At 35.4% G+C, this 20,000-nt stretch overlaps 2 protein-coding genes across 2 annotated transcripts; one reads left to right on the top strand and one right to left on the bottom strand.

Annotated features, from left to right (window-relative positions):
- Positions 1-3,513: 3,513 nt before the first annotated feature.
- Positions 3,514-3,972, bottom strand: LOC120126218. Its single transcript, XM_039144471.1, has one exon. The coding sequence runs from the start codon at positions 3,970-3,972 to the stop codon at positions 3,514-3,516; it is 459 nt and encodes a 152-aa protein (XP_039000402.1).
- Positions 3,973-8,249: 4,277 nt separating this feature from the next.
- LOC120126103 (VQ motif-containing protein 8, chloroplastic-like) lies at positions 8,250-8,738 on the top strand. Its single transcript, XM_039144398.1, has one exon. It carries the CDS (start codon positions 8,250-8,252, stop codon positions 8,736-8,738), a length of 489 nt encoding a protein of 162 aa, XP_039000329.1.
- Positions 8,739-20,000: the final 11,262 nt, after the last annotated feature.

The raw sequence follows: 20,000 nt of genomic DNA, 5'->3' as shown, positions 1-20,000 counted from the left end.
TGGTGTAACACGATGTTCCAATGTTCCTGTAAATTTAAATAAACAATACTTAGTAAAATATATAAATATGATAAGTTACGAATTCAAAGAAATAATACCTGCATGGTTTCTTTTCTTGTAGTACCACTGTTGAATAGAGGCTCGAAAAAACTCCATTAACATAGTAATGGGTAATTTCCGGGAATGACGACTTAGAGCGTTGATTGATTCTGCACTATTAGACGTCATGAAACCATATCTTGCTCCAAGTTGATGTACTCTTGACCATCTTTCAAACCCGACATCTTCTAGTGTTTGAGCACACTGAGGCAAAACACGTCTTAAACAATTTATATGCTTATTGAAATCCACTTCCCGATAAGCTTTTACAGCCTTCCAGTATGTCCATTTGTGCTTTTTTATACCAGCAGACCTTGATTTTAGATTTCTATACAAATGAACACCACAAAGTCCATGAAAAGCATCTGGGAAACACCTTCTAACAGCGTTGTCAATTGAGTTTGCCCTATCGGATATGATTGTCAGATTGCTAATAGGACCTATGCAATCCCTAAGATGCCCCATAAACCATGTCCATGAATCAGAGGTTTCAGATTTGCCAACCCCGTAAGCTATTGGCAATATCCCATTGTTAGCATCCATGGCTACTGCTAATAAGTTTACTCCAAGGTATCGACCTTTCAAATGTGCTCCGTCAACTATAATAACTGGGCGCATGCAAGTAATAAACGAACGAATCTACAAAATAATATACACAAGAAATATAATCATTTAAATGTGAAATGCATGTAACTAACAAAATGAGTCAACAAAATTATATTGATTTACTAACCGTAGCACCAATGGCGATAAACAACAACTCAAAGCGTCCATCTCTATCTGTTTTGATATGAGTTACCGACCCAGGATTTTTCAGCTTTAAATTGTGACAATAAGCCGGCAGTTAGGCAAACGATGCTTCTGGCGACCCCCTCAACAATTCCAAGGCATAACATTTGGCTCTCCAAGCTTGAGAATATGATATACTAATCTTGAACCGAGCATTCATGTCAGTCATAATTTCATGTCCCCGATATACCCTGCCATTCAAAAACATTAACTCAGCCAGAAAACCACCCAACACCTTTTTGTTTGCCTGTCTATGGTGAGGAAAAACTTGGGTTCTTGAACATGTATGTTTATCAATAAAAGTCCTAACTTGAAACATTTCGCAATCTTTTATTCTCTTTGCAATCATACGCCACATACAGTTTTTGTCAATCATACACCTTGTTTCGAAACGATCTTTGCTTGATTTGTTAACTTTTAGTTGATAGCCATCTTCCACACATTTCGTATACAAAGCTATCTTCAAGTCTTTATTTGTATCAAAACAATCATCTTTCTTGATACGAATAACTTTTGTGTAACAATCAACTGCTTTCTTTACCAACTCTTCTTCCGGTATCTGAAGTAATTCTGGCATATTCCAGTTATACGCCCGTGGCATTTTCTTTTCTTCGGGGATTTTTTCTTCTTCTTTTTCTTCTTCAGGATTATATGAATTACAGAATGGATGTTCAACATGTTCATTCACAGTCGTAACTTCCTCCTCATTATCATCAACAATACATTCTTCGGCAACGGCTGTTTCATCATCAAAATTCGGGTATTGACCAATATCAAAATCATTACACGCAGGGTCTGTTTCTTCTTCTGAAACATCATCAAAATCCGTGTATTGACCAATATCAAAGTCCGGATATTGACCAAGACCAAATTTCGAATACTGACTAGTACTCACAATTTTTTCTGTTAGCTCATCATCGTCTAACTGGTCAATACGAAAACCGGAATTTGGTGCTGAAAGTTGATTGGGATTTGGATTAGAGAAAGGTTGTGGGTTTTGAGAAAAACTTAGTTGATTACTACCCGCTACTGACCCAACAATACTACTTCTAGGTTCAACAACATACAATGTAACATCATCTTGTGAAACACTAATGTAAGCAATGAATCGTTCAACATCTTCATTGTCGGTTAACAAATAAACTTTACCATTTCTCTGATAAGATAGCCTAAATCCACTTAGGGGCTCTAAATTCAATTTATTTGAAACACGTAGCATTAGAGTTTCATAAGTTAACTTTTGTAAAGACAATTTTAGTTGAAGATTCATGGGTAAAGGCATATATTGTAAAACACCATGAACATTATCCCATGACCCTCCAAAACACAAATCTATCCAAACATGATCAACATTAGATGATTTCATGGTTGTAAATTAATTTACTAAACAGACGAGCTGCGAAACTAAAACCTGTTGCCGGATTGGGAAGGATGTCGTTGGATATAGGAACGGATGTCGCCGGAGAGAGTGATAGATGGAGATGGAATGAGTTGCGATTTAGGGATTTAGTTTATGATTTCAGTGTTATATACCCAAAATTTCAGTGTTGTGATTTACAGATTCTCGTTGCGATTTACGGATTATCGTTGCGATTTACAGATTCTCGTTGCGATTTACGGATTATCGTTGCGATTTACAGATTCTCGTTGCGATTTACGGATTATCGTTGCGATTTACGGATACGCGTTGCGATTTTATGTATTATCGTTGCGATTTACGGATACGCGTTGCGATTAACGGATACACGTTGCGATTTACGGATACGCGTTGCGATTTATGTGTTCGCGTTGCGATTTTCATATTCGCGTTGCGATTTTGTAAAATCGCAATGCGAATTTGTACTATCGCATTGCGATTTTCAAGAATCGCGTTGCGATTTTGGAAACTGATTTGCGATTCTGGGGATCGCGTTGCGATTTTTATTTCGCGTTGCGATTTTGTTGGTCATTTTGGCAAATCCAAAAAAAGTTGGTTAAAATCGTATATTATAACTTTTTTTTGGTCACTGAGGCGATTTTCTCTTTTTAATATCACCCAAGTAAAATCCACCATCACTACTCAATGGTCTAATCATACAAATAATCCTTCAAATTTATCATTCTTTCACTTGGGCACCAAAAAATCAATGTTCAGACTTTAGCCCCTAAACCTTTAATGTTTAACATTTAGTCCTTAATATAAACCTAATCAAATCATAATTTAACTGAACTAAACTATCTCCATTAGACACACATTCAAAAGCTTACAAAAATTAAATAAATTTTCAAAAAATATTTTTAAAACTTTTCTGAAACAATTTTTTGATTAACCTCGAGTGGGTACAATTTTTTTTTATTAATTCTGAACCAGTTTTAAATATTATAATGTGACGACCGAAAACCAGCAATAAATGACCGTGGGATGATAGAAAATAACCAGGAAAAAGAGAGAAAATGAGCAAGCAAAAATATAGAGAACTTGACTAATCACGAGTCGAGAGCAATTCAACTTTTATTATCATCATCAACAAAATCCATTTTCAATTTTTTCCCATTCATTTCCAGATATCAGAAAATCCGAAAGTGGAGTTATTTATATCCAGATATCAGAAAATGAGCAACAAATGGTCCAAAAAAGATTTTTTTTTATCTTCTCCATCGACAATTAGAAGGACTTCTCCAAAATCCACTTCCGTAAAACTTTTTCAACATCTCTTTTTCCAGTTCCTTGACAGCTTTCTGACTCTCTTCCGAGCTATCCACCCTCTCCACAGTCTGAATCTGAAAATCCCTATCATCATCGCATCCGCAACCACAACCGCCCTTCCGGTTGCACGGCTCAACCGACCCCTTTTTCCTCAACTTTCGCTGCTGCACCTTACTGATAGCACGGCTGCATATCCCTGCGGGGATCTTGTAAATCGCTAAAACTAAAACCTTGGCTGTCTCCAAAGGGAAACAGCAGCAAATAACCGCACACTCAGCTGTCGCCCTCCGACAAACCTCCCCGAAAGCGGAGGAGCTCCTTCTGCAGCGGACGATGGAGCAGGAGAGGGAACGGAGTGACGGCCATGAACGCCTTCGTGGAACTGAAGTTTGGTTCATGAGGATATATTATATGGTTGGAATTTGGAAATTAATTGATGAATAAAAAGGTAGGCGGAATCATTTTGCTTTATATATATTTGAAATGACAAGTTTCAGTTATGATTTTGTTTTGCTTGTCATGCAGTTATAGTTAACAAGAGCATATCACCATTCTGTCGAATCTCAACAACCCACAAGGATGTAAGAACTAAATAAACAAATAAACTGCAGTTTTTGCTGCATGAACGTAAGATTTTACCCTAAACTGATATGGTTTTGATTCCTTATCAACCGCCAAACCATAATGCATTGAACCATTTATGTTATAATCATAAGAAAGATAATCGTAAAACCGGAAAGTTTGGTACTTAGATGATCAATCATAAGACAGAATAGTGATTATCCTGTAGGCTAGCTCCGACAGACGATTCACAAGAGAAAATTCGCCCAAAAACCAGAGAAAAAGTCTATAAGGTTTAATAAAATATTATAAAATCAAAACTATCCAAAAAGCAGTCCACAAGCTGGACTGTTATAGCAAAAAAATCGTCTTTATTCGAATTTTGCCAAAAATAGCAAAATCCCGAAAATCACTCTAAATTGAAATTCGAAATAAAATAAGCAATCTCTCAAAAATCCGGCCTAAATCGGATTTAAATTGACTTCCTAATTAACAATCGAAATATTACCATAAATAGTAAAAAATAACTAAATCTAGTGATTCGGAGGAAAAAATTGGCAGAATTTGAGGTTGAAAAAAAGGCCACATGGAGCGTAGCTCAAATGTAGAGAGCGTGCGCGTCGAAAAGAGCTTTCCGGATTGGGGTCTTATGCGCGATTCTGACACCTGTAGCCAAAGTTATGGCCAAAAGACTGAAACATACTCAAAACGACCCCAATGAGGAACATGTCACAATCAATTCCCGCCTTTGCGCTGATCTGCCAACTCATGGTATCTCAGTGCCATCAACGTGCAATCTGACAGCTCAGCATCATCTGTCTCGGATCCCCCTACATCACTTTTTGAGTTATTTGAATTCTGTTAAAAAATAACTTAGATTCAGTTCAAGCATCGTGAAATTCAAACAAATTGAATTCAAGTATTTTAATGTATAATTAGAATGGTCCGTCAGTTTACTTGAGCATTCCCTGATTTTATTTTGTTTATTTATTAGCCATTTATCTTTAAATTAGACCTCAAGCTTAAGTGTAAATAATTGAACTAGGATTTTTTAAATTTATAGAATAAATAAACTTGATCATACAACTTTAATATTTAAAAAGCTAAATATAAAAAATATTAAAAAAATTATATTATTAAATTATTTAAAAATCAAATTTAGTCGATACATAGAGTTAATAATAATCATCCGAATCACCAAGGTTTCAGGTTCAAGTCTTTGTGTATGCAGAAAATCCCCGCTGGGAGACTTATCCACCAAAATCAGGTGTGCAACTCGGGTCGGTCTAGATTAATCAGGGCTAAGCCTTGGAACTGAAGGGCAAATAATAAATAATAATAATAATCATCCTAACCAAATTAAATTTTAGTCGATATCTTAAAGTTAATACAATATATAGAGGGTAAAGTACACAAATGATCCATTGACTATAGGACATTATTTTTTGTAGACACTTTACTATTAAAAGTTATTAAATTATCCCTCGACTATAGGATGACATTTTGTTGAGTCCTTCAACTGTTCATATGTTGAAAAATTGATAATTTTTTGAGTTAAATGTTAACTTGATGATTGCGTTATGACAAAATCACACTTTAATTATGTCTACTAGCACTGTCATTACTTTCAAACACTACCTCTAGAACATATTGTTTCAAGAACTGGATGGACGACATTATGTAAATGGAAACTCGATCCAAAATATAGCTCAAACGATTTTGTGATCAGATTTTATCATGTTTCAATCAGCAGGTTAACGTCTAACTTAGAAGGCTGCTAATTCTTTAACGAAAAAGAATGTGTTTGGAAAATATGAATAGTTGGATGATCATTTTGTAACTTTTAATAGTCAAATGACTCAACAAAGTAGTGTTCTATAGTCAAAGGACTATTTTGTAAATTTTAATAGTCGAAGACTTAACAAAATAACATCCTATAATTAGATGACCATTTATGTACTTTACCCATATATTTAATACTAATATGTCAACAAATAAGGGGAAGTACTACGTTACTAATGGTGAAGAATTTCTTCAACTTTTTTATTCTATATAAGCTTTGATTTATATTGATGGGGGTAAAGGGTTTATGATATGATATATCTGTTCACTAGGGAGTGGGGACTAAAGACATCCTCATATCCGACGCTTTCTTGCGAAAAATGTGGTGCAAATGTTTTTTTTAATAATTTATAATTTATTGTTAGCTTAATACAAAAATAAGTGATCAAATTATGTCTCAAAAAATATTTTAGTGTTTAAATATTTTTTTCGTTAAAATTAGGTGTCTAATGTTTTCTTAATTATACTTTTAGATGTCTACTATTTATTTTTAAAAAAATTTTAATAATAAAAACATTACTTTTAATTAAAAAAGCAAAAAATAAAAAAATGTTTAATTTATTTATTAAAAAACCTAATTTGTTTTACTAAAATTATAAAAAAAACCTTAAAAAACTAGAACCTCTCATTTTAACCCCATTTCCAACCGTCATTGACCATCTCCGGCTACTATCGTCATCGTCGAATGGTCACCCACCTGTCGCAACCCACCCATTGATAAATTCATCGTCCTTACTGTCACAAAAAATCCCTAAATCTAAAATCCACAATATCCAAATCCCTAATTTCCAATTTTAATTTCCTAACCAGATTGTCGGCCATTATCATCATTGTCGAACGGTTGAGTTTTTATCAGAATTGAACAGTGGTTTGAATAGTGGCGGTAGTGTGGCTTATGGATGTTAGAATCAGTCGAAATTGACGAAGAACAACGACAATATCCGATAAACCTTTGAACGCTCATCCACGACAAATGGTGACATATTACGACGAAAGGCCAACGAGGGTTTGGTCGGGGGTCGATGTCGGTGTTGATGATGGTGGCGGTGAAGGCCACGGTTGGTCAGTCGACAACTATAAAAGGAATAAGACGGGGAAGGGGAAGGGGAATGGGTTGTACACACATATTTCGATACATAATTTAGGTGCTTATTTTTTTATTAAGTCTTTATTATTTTATAGAGTATAATATATTTTAAATTTTTTAATAGTATGTTTAATATTTTTAGTAAATATATTTAATGTTTTTGAGTAATTTAATTTTTATTTTTTAATATATTTATATTTAATGTTTTAAATACTTTTTATTTTAAAAATTATAAAATTTTTAATTCAAAATAATTTTATTTTTCTATAAAATGAAATAAATCATTTAATTTTAAAAAAAAATAATTTGACCCTCGAAATCGATAAAAAAATCAATATATAAATCTATATGAAATCATCAAGCAACTAACCCATATATTGTACAAGTCTACAAACTAATCACTTGCAAAATGATCAGCTGACTTCAACAGCCGGATGATAAGCATTACTTATTCTTGATTAGGTATCCATCAATTGTTAGATTATTCGATGATAGATTGCCCGGCCAACCATATATTTATTATTTTCACCTTTATCTTTCATTTATATTTGATGGTTTAAATCTAAATTAATCGCATCAAATTAAATGAACTAATAAACTATAATAAAATTCTCTTATCAAATATTAAAATATTATCACATTCTATTTCTTTTAATATTTAATATGGTTTTCTCCTTCAAAAATTAAAAAATTTATTTCGATTATATATATTTTTACTTCAGTCTTATGTCTTACTTTCCTGTGAAATTTAAGTGTATTACTTACTGTATGCTAAATAATTTTGTTTTTAAAAACTACGAAATATTTCTACCAATAGTGAATTTCTGGAAACAAATGAAAGTTTCTGGTATATTTGAGGATGTTTGAAGTTGAAATTATTTGTAAAACAAAACAAAGTTGGTTGACGTGGTTTAAATAGACCAAAAAAGAAAAGAAATTAATGAACTTGACTTTACTGATCAAATTTGTCGTCTTCTCTTCGTGTTCAACCAAAAGGTTTTAAACGAAGTTCTTTTGAAAAAGCATGGCCGGCAGAGTCTACCAAAATTCCATAGACCGTTTCAAATCAAGAGACCCAGTTTTGTAGGCCATTTTTTTAGCAATCCTGGTTGGACTCCTTCTTACTTGTGCACTACCAATATACATATAAGTTCAGTTCAGTCTTAGAAGAAGAGAGAAAACAAGATGAGTTTTAATAGTGAAAGTTGCGAAATCAAACACTCCACTAGAGGAAGATCTTCGATGCAGGGTCCAAGGCCTTTTCCGTTAAAGGTTAGCGATTCTTCATTAATGATCAAGAAATCGTCGCATAATAATATTCAAAATAGAATCGGCAGCAGCGGCAAGGTAAGTAAGCCTGTGGTGATCTATCTGAGGTCGCCGAAGATCATCCATGTTAGACCGGAGGAGTTCACGAGCCTGGTGCAACGCCTGACGGGGAAGGACTCATTACCGAGGGACAGATCATATGATCGACCGCCCTCGTCAACTTCTTGGAGCATGGTAGGGGATACTGATGAATCCATGGCGGTTGCTCCACCGGCCAAGGTGGCTAAGAGATCAGGTAGTTTGTTTGATGCAGAACTGTGGAAGCTGGCTTTTAATGGGGTGGAACATGGTGATCAAATTCTTCAACTCTCTCCAACTTGGATGCGTTTCTTAGCTTGCGTATAGATTGTTGGTAATACATATAATTCCACATTAAGTAGAAACCATTTGATATGCTCCGGTTTGAATTTTGTGTTTTTTCTTAGTCAAGTTCCTCCGATAAAATATTATCGAACTTTATATTTTACAATTTCCAACATTTCTTAGCTTGTGTATATATTGTTGGTAATACACAGAATTCTACATTGAGCAGTACGGCTAAAGTTGATTCCAATTTTTGAGTGCATGAATTCTTGGAGAGAATGTATTAACTTCAGTTGTGTTTTTCCCTTATAGTAATTACACATGTCAGGACGAATTTGCTTCTAAGACAATTATTCATCATGATAAAATTATATAATTTTGCTCTTTATTATTTATTTATATCATCATGTAACCCCTTTACCCGACTTAGAAGAAATATGTTGGATCAAGAGAATTCGTATTGGAACTTGTTTCTCACGGATAACCATTATTATTATTATTTTTGATGAAACAAGAGGAAAAAATACACGAATTAAAACGCTGGTGTCAAAACACAGCCAGCAGCTTCTTGTTGCACAAAATCGACGACCTCCATTGGCGGAGTAGTGAAAACCATATGGACTTCACCCCTCGCTGTAGCTAACTTCGCTAACGTATCAGCCACCTTGTTTGCATCCCGATGAATATGCTTCAAAACCACATTCCAATCCCGATGTATCAACTCCTTAACACAATCAAGAAGCGTGATGATCGAAGCTCTTCTATAACTTTCCTGCAACATTCGAACAGCCTCCAAACAATCGGTTTCTACCATTACTTTCCTCTCCCCAAGATTCCAAGCATGAGAAAGTTCTTCATGGATACCCCACAATTCCGCTTCAACAATAGAACAAATACCGATCGCTTTAGAGAAACCAATCATCCAACCACCATTCGAGGATCTAATGACACCCCCACATGTAGCAAATCCATCACCTATTTTTCGTGAACCATCAGTATTAACCTTACACCAATTGAGAGGAGGCGGAATCCAAGGATCAAACGTATTCAACAAACGACGAGAAGACTGAGCTAATGATAAGGCCGAATCTAATGCACTATTAGCTTCACGGCTTAGTCGCCTACCGCACAATAGCACAGAATCATTCTCAATGTACTCCGGATAAAAAATCCTCCTATTCCGGTCTTTCCAAATTAACCACAGAATCGATCCAAACAATAAATCCCAATCCCCTTCTTCTCTCGCATAAAACCCCGGGGAAGCGATATTAATCTGTAACCATTCTCTAAGATCTCTTGTGAAAGAGTCATCTAATTTTTCAGTTTTAATTAAAGATGCCCAAATTACCATGGAAACTTGACATTGGCGAAATAGATGATCCGTTGTTTCACTTGAATGCCCACAAATTCCACAACATGAATGAGATACCATATGACGTCTTACTCTTTCCGTATTCGTAAGTAATCGATCCTTCGCTAGTAGCCATAAGAAGATCTTTATCCTCTGTAACCCTCGGTACGTCGCTATTACTACCCATACCTTATGCGTATCGTCATCTTGACATTCATGCTTCAACTCATAAGCTGATTTAATTAAGAAATGTAGATCAACACTCCATTTCCAACCCAGCGTATCTTTTCTACAATTCTGCTGAGGAGGCATCGTTGCAGCAATTCTATGCACAATATCGCTTGGTACTCTATCGATAATATCCTCCCATCGCCATTGCCCATGCCCTTCGACTATAGCAGCTACCGAGCTATTCGAAAGATTGGCTCTCTCAGCTTGATTCACAATATATTTTTCCAAAGGCCCCATATCACTAAGTCAATCATCCCACCAAAAATTCACAATACGCCCATTGCCAATATTCCAAGCCAAGCTTTGTCGAACATCTTGCCATACGTGAACGATGCCCCTCCAAAGATGCGAGCTGCCTGCACGATTAATGGATTCGAGGATCAAATCCACCCATTTATACTTAGTTCTTAGCACTCTAGCCCACAATTGGTCGGGGATTAACTACTAATTTATAAGCTATCTTAATAAGAAATGCATCATTTTGAGTGCTTAATTTCTTCATGCCGAGACCACCCTTAATTATTGGATTGCAAACAGTCTCCCATTTAACAAGAGATACTCCTCCTCCGGATTCAGTACGACCCCAAATAAAACCCCGAATTAATCTTTTGATCTCATCACAAATCCCTTTCGGAAGCTTAGTAGATTGCATGGAATAAAAGGGAATCGACGATAGTACTGCTTTTGCTAATGTGATCCTTCCTGCCAAGGACAACGATTTTGCCTTCCACTCTGTGAGTTTATCCCGAACTCTCGAAACAATATAACTATACGATGCCCTCATAATCCGAGAATGTTGTAGAGGTACTCCAAGATACTTCCCCAAATTTTGAACTTCTTGGAACCCGAAAGCTGAGTTGATGGAATTTCTTAAATCCAATGCCGTATTCTTCGAGTAATAGATGGTAGATTTCTGAATGTTTATTTTTTGACCCGAAAACTTGCAGAATAGGTCCAAGATATTCCGAATAATGTTATATTGCTCCATAGACACCTCCGCAAAAAGTACCAAATCATCCGCATAGAAAATATGAGAGAGAGCAGACCCATAACAACATAGACGAATAGGCTTCCATTCCCCATTATTGACTGCTCTCGATATCGTATGTGACAACCTCTCCATGCACATCACGAATAAATAAGGTGAAAGTGGATCACTCTAACGCAATCCTCTTTTGGGAGAAAACGAATCCAACATAGCACCGTTCCAAAGTACCTGGGTCGAGACAGAAGTTACACAACGCATAATAAGAAGTCTTAGGATCTCCAGTATGTGAAGTTCTCTTAAAGTTTCTTCGATGAAAGGCCATTCCAGTCGGTTGTAAGCTTTCTCTAGATCGATTTTTATGGCCATGTAGCCTATCCTTCCTTTTTTTTAATCTCATGGAGTGCACTACCTCTTACGCAACAATAATATTATTTGTGATTGACCTATCTGGAACAAAACTCGTCTGGGTCTCCGATATCTAGTGGCTCATCAGAGGATTCAGTCGATGCATAATAATCTTTGTAACCAACTTATATAATACCGAGCATAGACTAATAGGGCGAAATTGGTTAAAAGATTTAGGTGCTTTAACTTTTGGTATTAACACCAAAAGGGTGCGGTTGAATTCATTATCAAACATCCCTCCTGCAAAAATATTCTGGATCAATCTACACACACTGAAACTTACAATATCCCATTTCCTTTGGTAGAAAAAAACATGTAGCCCATCAACTCCAAGCGCCTTTAGCGGACTCATGCTAAATAGGACGTCACAAATTTATTCCGTGAATAAAGGTCTCGTAAGGTTGCTCAACTTACAATTAGAAATTACCAGAAAACACCCCTGGACCGAGTACTCAATCTCATAATCATTGGTACTAGTGAATAACTCCTTGTAAAAATTAACTGCCATCGAACAAAGCACTTGTGTATCCGACACCCAATTACCATCCGATGTTTTGAGCGCACCAACATAATTATACCGATGTATCATCACCGTGCATGCATGGAAAAATTTTGTGTTTTTATCCCCCTGGAGAATCCATTGATTTCTAGACTTCTAAAACCACAAACTTTCCTCATTTTGAAGGACTTCTTCCAGCTCACTTTTCAACTTGGAATGCAAGTCCACCAATCGCCGAGAATAAACTGAGTCTAGGGCCTTATCAATACCTCGTAATCGTGCCAGTAATTCTTTTTTCTTCCTCCCAATATGCCCAAACACCTCCAAGTTCCATTCGATAGCTTTTCTCTTGAAGGAATTGATATTGGTTAATACATCTACATCCTGATTCCAAGCTTCTGAAATGAGGCTCTTGAATTGAGGATGATGTTGCCAAGCGGCAATAAAGTGAAACGGCCTGATTCCATGTATTCTCGAGATATTCTGTATTTGCAGAAAGAGAGGACAATGATCCGAACCCACTCTGTCAAGGTGCAACACCATAGTACCCGGGAATGCTTCAGCCCAACAACTATTCATAAGACGACGATCTAACCGTTTACAAAGATTTCATCTCCTCCACGTAAACGGAGATCCCCTATAGTCCACTTCGATTAATCCCATATCGAAAATAAAATCTGCAAATGACTTATTTACTCATGATCCACGACTAGAGCCTCCCTCCCTCTCATCAAGGTGAAGGATGGAATTAAAATCACCGCCCATGATCCAAGCTTCATTTTCGCTGGGAGCAAGGTTCATAAGATGTCTCCATACTAAGCGTCATTTCTCCACTTGAGAACTCGCATAAACTGCCGTAAAATATAACCATCTAGATACTTTAGCAGACCAACATCTACCATGAATAAATTGATACGAAATTGTTAGAATTTCAACATCAATCCCGTCTTTCCGAAGAATCCAAATTCCGCCACTAATCCCATGCGCTTCAACTCTAAACGAATTTTGAAAACTGAATGCCCGAATAGCTTTATCTGCAGTCATTCCACTAATACGAGTTTCCAACAATGCAACAACTCCAGGTCAACTTGTTCGACAATGTTCACGAAAGTAGCGCCTAAAGTTAGAGCTTCCAGCTCCTTGACAATTCCAAAAAAGAAACTTAACCATTAAAGAAAAAAGAAAAACCGAGAGCACACCATTACTGGGGAATATTCGGGTTAGCATTCTCGCTATCTGGGAGTGAGAATTCTTCCGTTACCATCACCGAATGCTCCACTGCTGGCGGGATTCCTTCATCCATTCCTTTTTCACGCACATTAGAGAAACATCCTCCTTGTTACGTTCTATAATCACGTTGAGGATTCAACATCGTATTCCGCAACCAATCCGTCAAAATTGCCGGGGAGAACTTGAAATCTTTGTTCTTTTTTTTAACCTTCAACCCCTTGCTACTGTCCCCCACCTCTCTTCTATTAACCTTAGTACGATTATTCTGTTTTGCACCTTTGTTTCAACCATCCTCTGAAATGATAACCACCGCATGGTTTCCTCCTATGAATGCATTATGATGTGCAGTGACTTGGGGAATCTCTCCATCCTCTATGGCTACTACGTTGACATGTTGAATAAAAATCATATTGAAATAATATTTTTATCTGAATAATGAATGTGATTCTCCAAGTATCGAATATCACAAGTTCGAGTATCTGAAAAACAAACTAAGGGGTGTAAGCTATTAAGCTTAGTGCGTCTCTAAAGTGCAAACAACACACAAGTACCAGATCACAAGTCATATTCATAATTTGAATCAACAATATTTCAGGGTATAAATGATATGCAAATGGAAATGATCCCGATATGAAATGGTTCCTCAGAATCACTCTCTACTCGCACTATCAGAAGTGAAGTCCTCCTTGAAAGGAGTCATTGATAATCGGAAGTGAAATTCATCCTGAAGGGTGAATCCGCTGAAAATCCGAAGTAAAATTCATCCCGAAGGGTGAATCCACTCAAAATCTGAAGTGAAATTCATCCCGAATAGTGAATCCACTGAATTTCCCCGATCATAAATATCCAACCCAATGTGATATATCAACCAATTAAATAAGTTTCCAATCTGATTTGAATGATTAAATTTTCCTGTGTATCTAAAAGCATCACATAACTATCCGACAAACCAACATGAATCACATACTAAAGAATAACAATTATCATGTATTCTTAAGTCACATCCGAAGTGTATACTAATCAATAAACATGCATATATCATTTGAATAATCCGAATTCAAACATAGATCATGCCAAGCAATTAGAAAAATACACCAAACAATTTCTATAGCACAACAAGAGGCACACCATAACAAAATAACTCTAACAATGAATGCGACGGTTTCCACGATCGACTCTAATAGCGGGTCGAACTGGATCAGCTTGGTTTATTCTCGTAGCCTGATTCGATTCAAAATGAGTTGGCAACGGCGGGGGGCTGTAACTTAATTTTTGGATTGACGTCTCCTTATGTTCATTGACGGGATTGAAGCCATAGAGATAGAAACAAACGCCGATAATTTTTTTTTGAAGAAGTATCTGATTTCAACATAAGATCGAAAACCAGCCTTTACAGAGAATAATTGTAACACCCTCATACTGATACGGGAGACCAGATTCCATCTAGGTGCCACATTAGGGCCATCAGAGTGACTCATTCTCCGAGAAAAAAAAATTTTAACCAATCAAAATTTGAAATCATAAATTAATCTTAATATATAAATAAATTCAGACATTAAAACATAATTCAATAATACATAGTGTAAAAACAAGTTTCAGACTGATATGAAAACAATTGTAACCTACATGTCTCCTAATTACATATGTCGTACTCCACAAGCAACGCTGGAGGAACTCCCAACTAATATCGATAAGAGCACAAAATCATTTCCTCTAACTTGAAATGGTAAGTGACATAGTGGGCTTTGGGAAAGCTCAGTAATACATAACTACCAAATGATGCTAAAGGACAAACAATTATATGGTAATATAAGAAAATTTCCATAACGATACTGGTATTTACAGGCTCCATAAAAGTCTTTTAAATTTATTTATTGATCCTCAAAGTAATAGTCGAAAAGTATCTAGATCAGAAGATGTCAAACAAAGATATATCTTAGAGGCTAAGTTGAAGAGTTTGAAGAGTTTAGTGTGTTCCTTCAGTACAGAGAATAATGTACATGTAATTTATTTCAGTAAAACAAACTTTTAAAGGGACCGTAAATTTAGTTGAAAATATATGATTGCCCTCCATCCAAACAACATAAAGTGTAGGTTCCTCGAAACCATACACCCACATGTACACTCGGTAAGGACCTGATACTGATAGCCTATGATCCTACGGTAAGGACTTACCCTATACACAAAGTAGAGGAGCTTGCGGTAAGGACTTACCCTGTAAACAAAGAATAGGAGCATGTGGTAAGGTCTTATAAGTCATAGACTATGCCTGAGACACTTCATCCAATAACCAACCCCAGAATAGTAAAACGATAATATCAGAAAAATCATGATCTAGACATAATTGTATTAGAAAACATAAATAAGAGATTGCACTTATATTTCATATAATAGGGTCATACGTTTAAAATCAGAGAAAACTATCTCATTTTTAAATCAAAGAAAATAAAATGAGCATGGAACACACTAGAGGGCCCAATTTATTTCTTAAGAGTACTTGATAGTTACAAGAAAATAGTAGGTAGAACTTAGTATAGATTTCAAACTGATTTCACGATTGAGATATCTATTAAAGGGGGAGATAGCTAACAGATCAAATCAGACATTCGAGAGCTGATACATCGGTAATTTAGGATTCATATACATCAACAGAGTATTCAGGAACTGTGACATTAGGGCTATTCACAATTTTAGATATATAAGAAAAAGGTTCCAATATTCATACATGAAGGGGCATTTTAATCACTTTGATTCTTGAAGAAATTCTAGCAAAACGACTTAATAAGGATAGACGAAAATTTGTTGTGTTTGAGATTTCTAATAACTTAATCCACTCCCAAATCCAATCGAACTACATAGGTATCATCATTGTGGTATATACCCAAAACTCTTACAGAAACACTTCATGGATGTTGATTCCTTAATTCCATCTGCACCTTGAAGTTGAACATTTTATATTCTTAAATTCCTTACACATAGCCCAAGGGGATTCATGTGTATTCTAACGTTATTTATTTAACTTTATTCTTATATTGGACATGTATTAGGAATAACTGACATAACTAGGTCGTACTACATAATCCTTGTGGCCTTTGTAACACTTAAAGCTTTACTGATATTTTTAGAACTTATCCAAAGTAATTCACTTAATCCAAGTCATGAGGGTACTTAGGACATTTCAAAACTCGAGGGTATTTCAGTCAAGTTAAAGCTCGGGGTCTTTTTTTATTTTTAATAAATTCATTCATATAGAATGCTTTAAATAAATAGTCTTCAGGAGTTGCTCAAAAATAAAAAAAATTGGATCGTACCTTTTCAGAGGTTAAAAAGTCACTGCTAGAAATTTCCCAAAAAAATTAGGAGTTTAACAGGTAAATTGGTAATCCTATTAGATCAAATCTTAATTCTTAGATTATTTCCACCATTAGAAGAAATCCACGTCCTTTTTAAACCTCAAGGGTATTTTCTCCATATATCATCAAAATATTTACAGTATAAAAACTCTTAATAGGGAAAAATCAGAATTTAAGGTTTAGAGGAACTTTATTCAACTTAAAATTATATTGGTCCTCTAGTTCATTTTACGGGTTATTCGAGTCTTAATCAATTCCTTAACATTATGACGAAATCAAAGTAAGTCAGATTAACTAACCATAATACCTATCCAACTCTTATTTATTCATACACTAACTAATTACCAACATATACCATAAAATATGCATAGGGTAGTAAAGTATTATCTCAATTTCTGTGCTACGTCGGTCATTTATTTAACACTACTTGATCACTCTTGAACTTGAATTTAATGTTCCATAATGTCTCAGACACATGGCCAAAAGAATTACATCATAAACGGAGCTTAAACATGAAAATCAGATCGAATAAAAAAATAAAACATTGAAGAACAACTTATCGGGTTTAGATTTGGAAGAACATACCACAAAAACAAAATCAGAACATCAAAAAACCTCAGGATAGGTGGTCTTGAAAAATGTCAACGACCAATCAACGCTCAGTTAACGCCGGTCAATGACTCGACGTGGTGGCTTCAACTCAGAGGTTTGACTCAGTGACTCAGCCCAGCTCGGCTCGGTGGCTCATCTTAGCAGGTCGATAGCTCATCTCGGCTCAGCTCGATAGCTTGGTTTGGCTCGACTCGGATTAGTCCAGTCGGTTCAGAGAACTCCCTAGGCGGCAAATGAAGCCCACACTTAGGGGGAGGCGTGTATGGCGCGTACGACAGTCTACGGTGGTTAGACGACCACCAAAATTTACATAATTAAATTTTAAAGGTCAGAGAGTCACAAGTATTTTTTTATGACTGAGAATTGTGGAAATATTAAAACGCAAACGACCGGATCTTTACTCTTCTCACAATTGCACAGGTCGATGACAATGAAGATTCCAAGGACATTGGTCGACTCATCACAGCTCAAAGAACACAATGATGCAAACGATGTAGCAAACGGAGAACTAATCGACGGTGAAACGACGATGGAAGTTTTCTTGAAGTAGAGAAAATTTTAAAAGTGTAGAGAGAGAAAACTTTCTAAATTAGGAAAGTATGAATGCCTTTCCAGATTAGGGGTTTATAACCTAACCATAAATAAAAAGGTAAAATCATCCTTCAAGTCCTTGATTTTTCCTCACTTATGAATTCGATTTAAAATTTAAGAAAAATTTCAATTTAGTCATTGAAAAGTTTAACCCTAAATTGAGGCTTGACAATAATAAAATAGGGTAATTGAAACAAGATCGAAAATTTTATTTCTTTGAAAGAAGAGGAATCGACGTAAACAAAATTCTAGAAAATAATAATATAATCTATTGAATTTGAGAATTAAATGTGAAAGTGAAGGATAAAGGGGGAGTTTTGGGGTTTTACTTACAAATTTTTTCAAGGGAGAGGGGCGACAGGAGACACGAGAAAAATGAAAAGGAAAAAAAGGTACATTAGGGTTTGATACATAATAAAAATAAAGAAATTACAAGGTTAATCCCTAAATTCTTAGGGTTTTCTAAAGAGGCCCAAAACTTTACTTGTTTTATAAAATGGTCACTTAATTCTTTGACAATTCAATTTAGTCCCAAGGTTCAATTTAAGAATTTGAAGAATTAATTCTCAAATTTTAGAGTTTTGAATTTTGGAAAAAATTGGGGTATTACAACTCTCCCCTTGTTAAAGAAAAAATTGAGCTCAAATTTAACTTGAAGGAAATAGAATGAATAAAGAAAGTACCCGCAATAACGTGTGGGTCGTCCCAATCCTTATGTTTTCACGTAGAATACACCAACTCTAGTTGCCCCACTGTTGACTTACTTGAACCTCTAATCTGAGTCAGTCTAAACCAGTAGGTCTACCTTGACCATGACTAGTCGCTAAACGAGTACTCGTACGAATTGACATAGAGAACTATCTAGAAAAGGTTAAACCTAAGATCATAATTGGTACTTGGAGTTCCGATTTAAAACATTTATTTACTCTTTAAAAATACTAAAAATAAAAAAGAGAAAAAATATAATTTTATTCTGTAAATCTCATTTTCTGCCCGAAAATATTTGTATGTAGGTAAAAATCATTTTGGTTAAAAATTTTATATGGTTGAGCTCACCGTCCGAGGAATCGGGCTTTGATACCACTAAATATAACTCCGCTTACCCAACCTAGAAGAAATAGGTCGGATCCACAAAATCCGAATTAGAACTTGCTCCTCATGGATATCCATTATTAAATTAACTTCTAAAAAATTATCATGTTAGAAATTAGAAAACATTACTTAAGTTTAAATCCGAAATTTCATTAAAACCAAAGTTTAAGAAATATTCTAAAATAAATAAATCTTGGAAGGGTTATTATTCTATGCATAAGCGTTATAAGTGTTTAGATTCTACTGGAAGAGTCTATATATCTCGGCAGGTCAAGTTTGGAGAATCTATTTTTTCCTATTTTAATAAGCAGTCTGTTCTAACTGATTCACATTGTGCTAAGAAGAGTATGGGTAAGCGTTCTTTTTCAATCCATGTGCTAACACTAGTCAACCTGTTTTAAGTTCTTTTTCTACTAATGGTTATTTGCAAAATATGTCTTCATCATCTTCACCTCAGGGAAGTGCCTTATTGTTGAACCATGTTTTATAATAATTTGATATAACAAATTAAAGCAAAATGTTTTTGGACTTGATTGAATTTATTCAAAGTTTTCAAAAATAATTCAAAGTCCATTAAATTAGAATTTGGGCACAAAACAGGTTTTCTGGGTACGTAGTACCGATACTGTTCATGTGGTACCGATACCAAAGGTAAGAGAAGTATCGATACTCTCTAGGTAGTATTGATACCTGTTGTTTTCCAAATTGCTCATTTCATAATGCAAAATAGGTACCGTTACTACTTTACACAATGGTATCGATACCATGAAGCATAGTATCGATACATGTGAAACCCAACGGTCTTTAACAACTAGTTTATTTAAATATTACAAAGGTAGTATCGATACTCATTAAAGGAGTACCGATGCTCCCTGTCCTAGCAGTTTTATTTTGTAGAAAATTAATTTCCAACGGCTCCAAAACATCCCTAACGGCTAGAAACAGCCATAAA

This window comes from Hibiscus syriacus, unplaced genomic scaffold, assembly GCF_006381635.1.
Source record: "Hibiscus syriacus cultivar Baekdansim isolate YM2019G1 unplaced genomic scaffold, ASM638163v2 tig00110450_pilon, whole genome shotgun sequence".
NCBI classification, from domain to species: Eukaryota; Viridiplantae; Streptophyta; class Magnoliopsida; order Malvales; family Malvaceae; genus Hibiscus; species Hibiscus syriacus.
This window is presented reverse-complemented; position numbering and strand designations above follow the sequence as displayed.

Bases quoted from the DNA above. Each gene is read 5' to 3' on its own strand.
- LOC120126218 (XM_039144471.1), bottom strand. From the start codon at position 3,972: ATGAACCAAACTTCAGTTCCACGAAGGCGTTCATGGCCGTCACTCCGT.
- LOC120126103 (XM_039144398.1), top strand. From the start codon at position 8,250: ATGAGTTTTAATAGTGAAAGTTGCGAAATCAAACACTCCACTAGAGGA.